The sequence below is a fragment of the Apostichopus japonicus genome, chromosome 3 (genome assembly GCF_037975245.1).
Source record: "Apostichopus japonicus isolate 1M-3 chromosome 3, ASM3797524v1, whole genome shotgun sequence".
NCBI classification, from domain to species: Eukaryota; Metazoa; Echinodermata; class Holothuroidea; order Aspidochirotida; family Stichopodidae; genus Apostichopus; species Apostichopus japonicus.
Window position 1 is genome coordinate 24,562,386 of NC_092563.1, and position 13,496 is coordinate 24,575,881.

The 13,496-nt window shown below is 36.7% G+C and overlaps 1 protein-coding gene across 4 annotated transcripts in view; it reads left to right on the forward strand.

Annotated features, from left to right (window-relative positions):
• The window catches only part of LOC139965569 (uncharacterized), a 64,033-nt gene that overhangs the window by 40,193 nt on the left and 10,344 nt on the right, over positions 1-13,496 (forward strand). For 3 of the 4 annotated variants that reach the window (XM_071968071.1, XM_071968070.1, XM_071968073.1), the window contains 15 exons: positions 1,050-1,301; positions 1,641-1,889; positions 3,019-3,261; positions 4,069-4,317; positions 5,476-5,727; positions 6,622-6,876; positions 6,999-7,253; positions 7,975-8,223; positions 8,712-8,825; positions 9,470-9,592; positions 10,431-10,550; positions 11,051-11,176; positions 11,551-11,673; positions 12,314-12,439; positions 12,957-13,088. In XM_071968071.1, the coding sequence (XP_071824172.1) occupies positions 1,050-1,301; positions 1,641-1,889; positions 3,019-3,261; positions 4,069-4,317; positions 5,476-5,727; positions 6,622-6,876; positions 6,999-7,253; positions 7,975-8,223; positions 8,712-8,825; positions 9,470-9,592; positions 10,431-10,550; positions 11,051-11,176; positions 11,551-11,673; positions 12,314-12,439; positions 12,957-13,088 (2,868 nt within the window). The remainder of the gene's footprint in view (positions 1-1,049; positions 1,302-1,640; positions 1,890-3,018; positions 3,262-4,068; positions 4,318-5,475; positions 5,728-6,621; positions 6,877-6,998; positions 7,254-7,974; positions 8,224-8,711; positions 8,826-9,469; positions 9,593-10,430; positions 10,551-11,050; positions 11,177-11,550; positions 11,674-12,313; positions 12,440-12,956; positions 13,089-13,496) is intronic. The other variant, XM_071968074.1, reaches the window with a different exon arrangement.

The window sequence follows — 13,496 nt, forward strand, 5'->3', positions numbered from 1 at the left end:
CATGAGTATACTGCCCAAATGTTGAACTGATGATTTTTTCCCTCCCCCCCGCCTTCCTTGACTGACAAACACGTTATGTCAAGTATCAGAGATAGGTTTATCAGTAAAATCAAATCAGATTCTGTGACATTATTGTATCATTTTTGTGATATACTTACGTATCTGGTTTCGTGGGGAGTTTTTGGTTATGGTACTAATAGTAGTATGGTCCAGACTGGAAGAATCGTTGACCCTATAAGCTAATCTGTGTACTAGAAAAGATGTGATGGAACAAAAAACAAAGAAGGCACCCTGAATCAAGAAAATTTATTTTTGGCTAAAAATGTGGGCCATTTGCTTGCCGGCTAAATGCAAGTAAATGTTGCCATTTGCCAGTAGAAATAAGGCACTGGCAATTGTTCTGCCAGTAGACATTAAGAATATAAAAACAGGGTCACAGCTAACAATCGAGAATCAAAGAAACCGCATGATTTATGTACCTACTGTACAACGTGAAAGTCCTGTATAACTGCTTATCTATCAGCAAGTGTTATGAGGCTGCTTTCAGCTGCACAGTAAATATATAAAAAGTGTTATTCAGAAAACTTGATTTTAGCCAGGAGATAGTTTAAGCACTCGCTTATTTTTTTAGCCGAAGGTTTAATTTGTGGAAGTCTAGGCCTAGACATCACTTTGGAGCCATTCACCAGTTGGCATATACTTCAACAAATCTAAATGTCACATAGTCATTAGAGCCTGTTGTTTTCAATCTCTTCTATGAAATGTATCCTTTTTAGTTTTCTTTGGGTAGGTGTAGAAATTGTTTTACATTTATTAAGTTTGTAACATTATTTTATTTAAAATTATCATAGGTTTCACATGATTGTCGGTAGTGGTTAAATTTACAACGAAGATAAGAAAAGAAGAAAAAGTGAAACAGATACCTCCTTTGGTTTTTGTTGCCATATTATGGTAAAGAGTTTATGAACAAAGTGTTGTAAACAAATATCTTTCCTATCATTTTAATAATTTACTGCTTCTCCCCCTCCCCTCTCATCTCTGATTAACAGTTGATACAACACCACCAGTTTGTGCGGACTTGCCAGGCCCAATAGTCGAAGTGGTTGAACTTGGTACTACAGGAGCAGTGTTGTTTTGGACACCACCCTCCTGTACCGACCCCCCTGGCGCAGCCTTCATCTTTTCCTCGACAGCCTCACCAGGAGACTTCTTTCCCGTCGGAGCAAGAATTGTCGAGTACATTTGTCAAGATAGTGCTGGTCTGACAACTACATGCACTTTCCCAGTTACTGTAACCACCGGTAAATATCCGAACATGACGTACTTTGTAAGAATATGTGAAAAGGTGAACACAAAGAAACCGAAAAGGAACGATTGTGTTAAACTCTTGCTTTGCCTTTAATTGCTTGTTTAGAGGAAAAGTCATGCATCGTCAAAGAGGTTTCCATTTGATTTTTGGAAGAAGAATAAGAAGAATCAATCCTGTCGTTCTGTAAGTTCTAAAATGGAGGAGTAGATGGAGGCTTTTCCTCAACTTCCAAAAATGAAAGTACAAATGCAATAGCGACAAAAAACTGAATAGACCCTTCATCAACCGAAAAGTGATTTTGAAATATTTTACGTTTCTCATCTTTTTAAAGTGGACACGACACCACCTACAGTGGTGTGTACTGAAGACGTTGCGGTTACGTTGGAGCTGGGAGATGCAGGCAGGATGGTTAGCTGGGTGGAGCCAACAGCTACTGATATCTCCAATGTTGCGTCGCTTCAATCTAGGTCCCATGCGGTGGGGACTTTCTTCACCGATCCATCCACGACAGTTTCCTATATCTTCATCGATTCAACAGGAAATACTGCTACTTGTTCGTTTTGTGTGAGGTTGCAATTTGGTAAGTGCTTTGTTCTCTGATTGGATGTTGGCATGTATATGTATACGGCATGTACATATACATGTATATGTATATGGCATATACATATATATATATATATATATATACATGTTTATGTATATGTATATGTAAGTGTGTTATTCTCTAATTGGATGTTGACATGTATATGTTTATGTATATACATGCATATTTATATGTATTGGATGTTGACATGTATATATATATGTATATGGCATATACATGTATATGTATACGGCATATACCTATACATGTTTATGTATATGTAAGTGCGTTGTTCTCTAATTGGATGTTGACATGTATATGTTTATGTATATACATGCATATTTATATGTATTGGATGTTGACATGTATATATGTATATGGCATATACATGTATATGTATACGGCATATACCTATACATGTTTATGTATATGTAAGTGCGTTGTTCTCTAATTGGATGTTGACATGTATATGTTTATGTTTATACATGTTTATTTATATGTATTGGATGTTGACATGTATATGTAAATATGTATGCAACACCATGCACACACTGAAAACAGGCTATTTCTGACATGCCCAGATCTGATGTTCCACCTTCCCTGATTATATTGCAACTTGGACGGCACATTCACCAAACGTTAAGTTTTATCAGTTTGAGTTACACGTTTGGTACTGTTACAGCATAAACCAGCCAAATTTAAGCACATCGAAACTGAAGTACTTTAATAAGCTACATTCCCCTTATCTATACTTCATCTCTGTATCATATATGTTAGTACTATGAAAGTGGCAAGCTTGACTTTATTTTAACCAAATACGATTTATCCAGATTTCTAATTTATATCCGGACAACCTCTGATCCAGACATGTTTTGATCACCGTACTGTACTATAAATGCAAATCACGTGAATAAATGATGGAAAGAAAAAAAAAAGGATCACAATACAAAATAGCATAATGCACCCAGTGTATACGTCTCTGCTTGAAAACCCCAAAAGATATGCAAAATAGTTTTTAGGTAATGACGCAGGAATCTCCTACCCTACTACGATGCATCGCAGCCGAGTACAGATCGACTGACCATGTTAATTTATAAGTCTGTTTTGGTTTGTTTTCTTCACTCAGTGGACACCACAGACCCGCAGATTGATTGTCCTGTTCTAGGCCCGGTAGTGGTTGAAATTCTCTCTGGAGGTACAACAGTTACATGGCTCCCAGTCACGGCGACGGATTTATCACCGACCACAGTGTCCTGCACACACAATCCTGGTGATTTCTTTATCACTGGCGTTACTTCAGTCACATGTACAGCTATTGACGACTTTGGGAATCTTAACCAGTGTACATTCGATGTGGAAGTGAGAGAAGGCAAGTTGAATGACGACTCAATTTAAGCAAGCCGTGTAGAAAATAAATTAATTCATGTTGTAGTAGGTAGATTGGACAGTCCGTCTTGATACAGCCTGTCAAATCCTTAAATGTCACTAAACGAAAGTCAAGGGTTAAAATTACTCGCAACGGTATTTTTAACCTGTTAATAATATTAGTTAAAATAAAATAAAACTGTTAGCAAACTGCTTATCCACTAGATAGCCTGTGTAGGAGAATGTGTAAAAGTAAGTTGGCCTGACGTTTCGATCATAGCACGGTCTTCTTCAAAGGCTAAATGACAAGTGACAGTAACAGAAGGGACAAAAACACACACAGAATACAGACAGGTTAATGAACATGGTGAACACAAAGAGATAGATGTAAGGGGATTAGTAGACAAGGGATGGAGAGAAGAAAGAAATTAAAGAAAGAAATATTAGTTAAAAGCTTGTTGCTTGTGGTGGCAATGTTGAGATCGAGAAACAAACAAGATCATTTTGTTAATTCCTTAATTACATGTTTAATATCTTGTGTCTTTTTGTCTGAATACTTTCTCATGAAAAACAATATTAAACACTCAGGTCAGACCTAGGATATTTAGAGTAGGTCTGACAATGAGGTACCCAGTCACTTGGATTTCACATACAATCCCTGGATTATCCAAAATGATTTCAAGTTTACCTGTTTGGTCTTCCATTTCGTAGAGAAAGCTTTAACTGATAATAGTTCCTTAAAGTAATTAATGATAGAATAATAAAAAATATATTTATATTTATATCATTTCTTGTCTTTATCATTTCTCAGTGGATTCAATACCACCAGTGGTAACATGTCCACCAGACGTTAGTTCTGTGATTGAAATCGGCACTGGACCAACGACAATCAATCTTCCAATACCTACGGTGTCTGACAACTCACTGATGGTGCCTACCTTGGTGACACGGTCACCACCTGGAAACATTTTTGCTGTTGGTGTGACACCAGTCACATTTACTTACCGAGACCTGGCTGGAAATGTCAATTCCTGTACATTCACAGTAACAGTCACAGAAGGTAAGGAAGATAGGCACATGTCACACTCAAATTTTGCAGTGGGTATGTGTCCCCATATTGTTCACTTAATAGCATACCGATGTCATAAAGGTAACGATGTCATGGCAGAAAGTGCCGACCTTTGGTCACGTGATCAATTTTGTTCGCGCAATATTGTTGTTTACCCTCGTGAAACACTCTAATACCGACAGAATTCTTACCGACTGGATGATTGAAGTATGCCTCGATAACATAATTCTGCTCTGGGTAGTCCTAACTCCCATCATCAATTCATCAATGAACTATTTTTGGGTTGAGAACTTGTGGAATAAGCTGCCCTAAGAAAGGATGGCAAAAATTGCATGAAGGGTTTTTGAAAGTATTTCGGTGGGAGTCTGAGACTCAGAGAGCATTTAAGTTGTAATAAAACTGCTCACATTCCCAAAATGCAGGCCATTGTACAGTGTGCGCTGCATTTTCGCACCCAAAGAGTGATCTACAAGATACCAGCAATGCTTGCGTGATTTGAATCAATGTTTCCCTTACTTGGTATCTTATGCGCAGTCGTACAGGACCTATAAAGTTGGCATACAAGCATATTTTGAACCACTCACTGTACTATCGGTAGAGCCAATTCATCTCTTACACCAAATTCAATCAGACTATAGAAGCATGCTATATGTTTATACATACTTGAGATAGTTTTGTCTTTAGAAGTTCAATTATGTTTCCTGTATTCAATTTTTTTACAATCATAATTTACAAGTGGTATATTACTAAATTCCCAAAATTTTGTAACAAGATTTTCATCACTATTGCGGTACTCAACCTTCCAGAAAACAATTTTATTTATTATTTTCTTGATTATTTATTGATTGATTTATTGATTGATTGATCAATTGGTTTTTTGTTTGTTTGTTTATTTATTGCTAAGACATCTCATATTTTGTCTCTTTATCAATAAAATATCTCTTGAAGAAAAAGTTGAGATGTACCCTAATATTTTATGGTGTCAATTCTTTTATAGCCTTTAGAGAAATGACACTTTATTTCTACTCATCATGCAGCCGAACAGACCTATTTTTATATCATCAATAACAGCCCATCTTTAGATTTTTAATTAGCTCATATTTTTTGATATATGATCTGCAATGGTGAAGGTTTTGTATTTCATTTCAGTGGATACTCTCGATCCAATTATATCGGGTTGCCCTGCGGACATCACCGAGACAACTTCGCTTGAGTTGAGAGAATGTCGGGCATCTTGGCCGGAGCCACAAGTCTCCGATAATTCTGGGGTGGTTACCATCTTTGATCAAAGTCATTTTCCGAATAGTGTCTTCGATGAAGGAGTCACCATTGTCACATACACATACAGTGATCCTACCGGAAACCTGGCCGAATGTTCATTCTCTGTGACCTGCACCCCAGGTAGGAACATTCTGTGTATTATAGGCATTGAAGACTCGCCCCAAACCATGTGCAGCCATCTGAAAAAGTTAAATTTCTGTTGCTTGCAAGGGACGTTTTGTTCGTGTCGCTACAAAATGCAGACAGTAATGAAATGTGATACCTTAATTGCTATCTTTAGCTGGACCTGAGATGTTCATCGCTGTATAGTTTGTATACTGTGCTGTGGGTAATGACCACAGCTGTATGTACTGACTGTACACTAGCGTCTAATTACCAAAGGTAGCAAGCTGTGTGTGTATTTTCTGGGATCGATGATGGTGTTTAACACTTCTGTTTCACCTCATTCGAAACTAGGTCAAATAACCGGCATTAGACGTTTCTTTTTGCACGAGTCTTCACACTCTTTAAATACTGCATTGGATAAAGTCTTTTCATTGGCCCAGTAGTTTGATATCTATATCAAAGCCAGCAAATTAATTGGACGACAGAGGATCTGAAATCCATTTGTTAGCGAATCTACCGCGTGAAAACTGTAAAAAATAGAACCTATGATGATTATGAGTAATAGTAATTAGAAAGAGTCTTACTATAAATTATTTTGCCATGTGATGACAAACTTCTATAGATAACTCAGATTCTACTAATTATACTAAGTCACAATCTAATCAGCTAAATTCTGCTTCTATATCTCTGTTTTTTTTCTTTCCTTTCTTTTTTTTTCTTTCTTTGGGGGGGTGGTGAGGGGGTGGGGTTCAGGACCTTCGACTCAGCGATGTCTCTTTTTTTCTGATATATTTTGGGGGTTCTAATAGAATTCTTCTTTTATCTTAGTCAGAAGTTGGGAATGGTGCAAAGTCACTTTATAATTTTGCAAAAGTTTAAGGGAGCTATTTTTGCATTTTTTTATTTCAGTGGACGAAGTACCGCCAATTGTAACCTGTCCACCAACGTTTCAGTTACAGACATCATTAGAGGTACCATTTTGCACAGTTAATAATTTACCAGAGGCTCAAGCTACGGACAACTCAGGCACTGTGTTTGTGGTCAGTCAAAACCCTCCTGCCACAACTACACAGTATAATGTTGGTGACACCACTGTGACCATCACATTCCAGGATCCTTCTGGTAACCAAGGTTTCTGCACATTCACTGTCCGTTGTATAGAAGGTGAGTATATTAAAAAATGTACAGAGCTGGCCTTAAGCATCTAAGGTAGGCCATGAATCATTAGTGCTTAGTTAAATAGTCAACTCTATAATAAATGCTGTTCTTTTTGTTTTTAATTACAGTGGATGAAGTACAGCCAATTGTGACCTGTCCACCAACCTTTCAGTCACAGACATCATTAGAGGTACCATTTTGCACAGTTAATAATTTACCAGAGGCTCAAGCTACGGACAACTCAGGCACTGTGTTTGTGGTCAGTCAAATCCCTCCTGACACAACTACACAGTATAATGTTGGTGACACCACTGTGACCTTCACATACCAGGATCCTTCTGGTAACCAAGGTTCCTGCACATTCACTGTCCGTTGTATAGAAGGTTAGTGTATTCTCATATGTACAGAGCTGGCTTTAAGTAAAGTATATGTCATGAACCTATGATTAATACTTTATTTCAATTCAATAAGGTCTTTTTTATCAGTACTGTATAAAACCTGTGTTTTAAACTTCCATCCTGATTTACATGCATACCCAATCCCAGCTTGTACTTGGAGCATGGTCATTTCATTACCTGCTGCAAAATGAATATTGAGTGTTTTTTTTCTTTTACACTTTATACTGCTTTGTATATGAATTGACCTGGCAAATGTCATAATAAAACCAGTGCTAGGTGTTGAGTGTTTATTTGTTGAGTGTGATGATCTAAGTAAAATCCATGTGAATGTTGGGATTTCATTGAAACTGAATCAAAGTGTGACAAACTTAAATATATATCAGAGAAGACACAAACACAGAAATTCCCATATGATGAAAGTGATCTCCATATGTCAGATTTCATTCACGATTAAATACTCCATGTATTCTTCCAGAGGTGTTGCCCGTTCATTTCCATCACAAGACTGCTAAATTGTGATGTTTTGAATTTATTGTTGTGGTTATGTTGATTTGGAGAGATCCTTTGGTCTTTACTCTCCCTTTATGTGCGTTTAAAGGGTATATGTTGGCACCGCTAGTGTGTGACACTTGGCTTACAGCCAACCAATCAGAATCCTGCATTCTGATTGATAGTCATATCTTTGCATGGTTTGTTTTCTCTACAGTGGATGATGTCCTCCCGGTCGTGACCTGTCCTCAGGATGTCACTACTGTTGTCATTGAGGGCCTTCCTGGTACAACCGTTACCTTTACCGAGCCCTTAGCTTCCGATAACTCAGGCACAGCTACCATATCCAGTATCACGCAGCAGTCCAACTCATTCTTCTCAGTCGGTTCCACACCGGTTGTGGTCATTGCTACCGACCCATCTGGAAACACTGCTCAATGTACCTTCAACGTTATAGTACAACCAGGTAAAGATTCTATTCTGGTAAAGGGAGAGAAATCATCCTTAAATAAAACATCCTTTGTAGGATTTGCAGCAAATCAGTATAACCAGCAGAGTTTTATTTCTCAGCTATCAAGAGAAGCTAAATATGTCTTCAAAGTGACACATGTTGCTCTAAGTTAGTCACATTAGTGAAAGGTCTTATCTTTTTCGAGTGACTGATGTTACTTTTTTTTAATTCAAATTAGTCAAAATATTCATGTCTTTTCAAGTTAGGTACCCATGTCACAAGTACTTGTATTATTTCTGTTACTTGTTTCTTATAAAGTTGCTCATGTACTTCCAAGTTAATTCTGTTTGTTACAAATGTTACATTTTGGCTACTGGGGGGTTCCCCAGCAGTTTTGTAGTGCATTCCAATATGATGTAGTCTGGGTTAAATGCTTTATACATGAATTTAAAAATGTCCTTATCACGCCAAACTTTGTACGTTTAATGTTTGATATTTTGCAGGCAATCCATGTGACCCTAACCCATGCAGCAATGGTGGTTTCTGTGCTATTGATAGTCTGTCAGGGTTTACATGCGTTTGTACAGAGTGCTTCATTGGAACGACTTGCGACATTTGTGAGTAACAGTTATTGAGTTGCCATCTGATTTTATCATTTTTAACTCGAAGAATCTCTCCTGATGTTTTCTAAATTATTTTACTATTGAAGTGATATGGATGTTATGTAAGGAAACCAATGAAGAATGTCCTTATTGTGAAATGTTACAACAAATTTAGAGACATCCTTAGAAATCTTCGGTCACATGCCAAAAGTAAGTTAAAGTTTTCACGTTAGGGAATCTCTGGGGAAGGTAGTCTGACACCTTCCTGTCAGTATTTCATACATTATCGATAGCTCCTTGAACTATAAGGACACATCACGGGGAATATTCAGCCATATAAATAGGGGAACTTTTAGGAAAAAACATTACTATTGATTAAGACAGTGAACTAGTCAACATCCAAAGAACTTAACTTTGTGTCTTTTTCACATTGAGCTCTAACAGAAGAAGTCCACTTTCTGGCAAACTGAATGGCCTAAATATGGACACATCAAGCTGTGTCGAAAATTAGCACAACCAAAAATGTTTTTGAGGATTAAGGAAAGAAAATTATTACTTGTATATATAAGTAAGAAAATATGAATCTGTATTATCTAAAACCATGCAAGATTGAAAAAAAAAATCCTAATTTCCCCACCCCCCCTTCTTTTGTCGTACAGCTGTTGATGCGTGTGCTAACAACCAATGCCAGAATGGAGGTGCTTGTGTGGCAGCTGAGGGAGCATGTGACCACTACAGGTGTGAATGTCCTCCATGTTTCTCCGGAGAATTCTGTCAGGACTGTAAGTATAAGCATCTTACTCTACTCTATCAGGAGAGGAATTACTACCACTGGATTTGATTCTGAATGGAGGAGTAGTGGCAGGGAATGCATAGGGAAGAGAAGGAAGGGTTGGATGGAAAATCAAATTTGATAAAACAAATGGGAAAAAAAAGGGTCAACCACAAAAATCATTTAAGGTTTATGTCAATGCTATAATTGCAGATTATTTACTTTGAAATTTATTTATGGGGCTGAGCTGCAGTTGTTAATCCATACTTTCAGTCAGATGTAGTTGATAAATATCTTTTTCTGATATGCAGATTAGATCAAACTGTACATCAGGTTCATCTCCTACAAAATGTGTAGTAGCCGTAGGCAAGATAGAGATCCTGTTTTGGTTACGAGATGTGAGAGAACTTCTTAAGGTTCCAAACAAACATATTGCTTGAAACCTTGAAACACAATCATTTGTTTAAAGTTTACTCTTATGAGAAGAAGGTGAATTTCTTAAGGTTCCAAACAAACATATTGCTTGAAACACAATCATTTGTTCAAAGTTCACTCTTAATTGTAATGCCACCATCAGAGGCCTTCTGATTCCTTAACAAGACATCCACTCAGTCTAATTATTACGTGCACATTGTCAAGATCATTTTGGTGCAAGACATCCAATGAGATGAAATTTTGGAAACTTTTAGTAATTGTCTCCTTTTAGTGATAATATGAGAGTATTAAGGATGATACATGGCAGCCATATAACTGCCCTCGTTTACTTTTTTCCTGTCATATTTTTAGTCTGTGAAGCCTGTTAGAAGTATGGTTAAAAACTTGTACGCTTTTCTTTTTTTTAATTTTAGTCCGAGATGCCTGTGAGAATCATCAGTGTCAAGGTGGTTCTACATGTTGTCCGGACAACAATTGTTTGTCCTACAGCTGCCAGTGTGCGCCATGCTTTGATGGGCCATACTGTGAAACTGGTGAGTTGTGCTTGGCTAGAACTGCTCTCCGCATGGCTTGTAGATCCATGACTTGGACCTCCCATCCCTTCCCCTCTCCTTCCCTCCCCTCCCCTCCCCTCTCCTCCCCTCCTTTCCTTTCTCCTCCCCTCCCCTCCCCTACCTAAATTGGTACTTAGAACTAGAGCTAGTTTAGACTGTGACAGTCTTGCTGTTGACAAAAAATAATATATAGCCTAATCAATCCATCCTTGTCTGCATATAAATGACTGGAAAATCCCAAGACCCACCGAAAATGTTTTACGAGCCATTTTAGGGTCACACCCGATACTTATATATCGCATATCGTTGGCTAATGTTTAAGATGATTAACCACTCTTCTCTTTTTTTTACTACTGTGAAACTTCTGTTTATTTCTTATCTCATTTTGGGGTCAAGCCCATCCTTATTTAATACAATTCTCCATCATTGATTTTATTTTTTTTTGCTTAAATATATTTCCTCCTGTTTCTTATTCGCAGAAATAAACTCGTGCGAGATTCATAATTGTCAAAACAATGCCCAGTGCGTCCCAGATTTACTTGGTGATTGTTCAGGGTACACATGTTCTTGTACTGGATGCTTCACTGGTGAATTATGTACTGAAGGTAAGATTTCATGATTTTGATTAATATGCAAAAGAAAAGAAAAACTTTAAAAAGAAAAGGAAAAAAAAGGAAAACATATATAAATAGAAAAAGCCATGGTATATATTGTTATCAGTTTCTGTGACCAAAGTTAAGGTGAAAGTTATGTTTGCAACATATGTTGTATCTTGAAAGAGAGGGTACATTAAATGGATAACAGTGTCATAATATATTTAGATGTTAACATAATTTTAGGCATATGACATCACAACCACTTTTCTCTCACAACAAAAGCCTTTAAAATGACTTATTCAATTTATTTTGTCTTTAATAATTTTTTTTTATTCAATTTATTTTACTCATTTTAATATTCATCAAATGTTTATTCATTTTAGTGATGAATGCCTGTCAGCCAAACCCATGCTTAAATGGTGGTTTCTGTTCACCCGATGCTGTGGACTGCTATCGTTACAATTGTAGGTGCAACGGCTGCTTTACTGGAACTCGTTGTGAAATTGGTTAGTAATTTGGCATTTGCCTTTCAAACTTTCAACACTCAAACACTTTAACTTAGAAAAAAAAAATTATGTATGTTTCGGCCTTTTTAAGAAGAGTATTAATCAAATAGAAATGTAACTGTTCAGTTCATAAATTGAATAAAAATAAAAAATGCAACGTTAGACCAAGATTTTATCATAAAAATAAGCATTAGTAGAAATGCCATTTTAAATGGAATTAAGTATGTTATGTAGTTTTATTGAAATGTTTTGCTTTACTTTAAATTAAGTTGATAGTTATATTTTTGATAAGTTAGCAGTTTTAGAAAATTGATCTGTTTTTAAAAACACTTGAGATTGATGATCACGAATCAGATGTTTTGTTTGTATTATTAGCCAGTTATCATTCCTTTTAAAAAAACAAAACTTGTTGGTTATTAAATTAATATCTTATGATCTTTTTAATGTATACATTGTTTGTAAAGTTACTCCAAAGATATTAAAGTGAAACTAAAATGTACAAAGTTGACTCAGAAAGTTTGAAAATAACAGATGTCAGTCTGTTAGCTTTTCTTAACTACAATTCTTATGACAGAAGATTGTTACAACATAAAGTTCTAATTTGGAAGAGTTCATCATTTCCATTTTTTCTCTTTGACAGCGATTCCTGATCCTTGCTTACCAAACCCTTGTCTTAATGGTGGCATCTGCACCAATGTCGGAGGGTCTTGTTCCTCATTTACATGTGAATGCCAGAAAGGAAATATCGGAATCCTTTGTGAAACAGGTACTAACCTTTTGTCTTTTCGTCTCATCGTCGGCATACGTTTGATTTTTCTGAGGGTACTACGGTTATTGAAGTAAACTCAGATTGGACGGGCAAACATATTTCTAATAGCTTCAAAAAGTACTCAGAGGAACTTTTTTATACCCTCCGACTCATTCCCAGCCACAGACGAGTATTAATGTTGACCATATTATCTCTCAGTGATGTTTTTAAGTGTGTTGATAGCGGCAGCCAAAATATTTGTTACAATTTGAACACGGGTCATGAATTTTTATTTTTTTATAAATTTTCTACTAGATTGGATGGCAACACCAGGAACTCTTAATTAGGGATGACGTGTAGCGTGCCAAGAAATAAACACAGAATGTACATATAATTTCGTATCCGTCATTGCAACTATCTTTGTTCACGCATGTGATATGCACAACCAAACTTCATATTTTTTTTTAAGGCTAATATTGAAAATGGAAGAAAATATTTGGTAAATTTAATCGTTTTATTTATTTTTAATTTTCAGTGCAAGTAGACAACACTAACCCATGCAACAGCTTCCCCTGTGAGAATGGAGCTTCATGTGTAGAGTCTGGCAGCAACTACATATGTTTGTGTAGGACTCAATTCGCGGGCATTAACTGTGGACAGACGACCGGTAAGATCCTCACATCATTTGCATAAAAGTGTGAATTTAGAAAGCAACCACCAAATCACATACCACCAATCCACTCTGCAGGGATGAGCTTTTCCCATGAATTCGAGGAATATCCATGATTTTTTTTTTACCCCAGGCCCGACCCTGACTCTGACAGAAGGCTAACAAATGATTATGAAAGATATCGTCAAGGGATTGTTTTTAATACAACATGAACAATGAGCGTTTAAAAGAAATGGCTTTATTAATATCAGTATTATTATTGTTGTTGTTATTATGATCGTCATTAGTTGATTTAAATTGGCAGAAAGGTTGTTACAGCAACTTCTGACAATGCTACTTTGAGAACTCTACGAGAAGAAGCTGGACGTGAGAGCTGACCGGCACTGGCCCTAGATTAATAGGGTC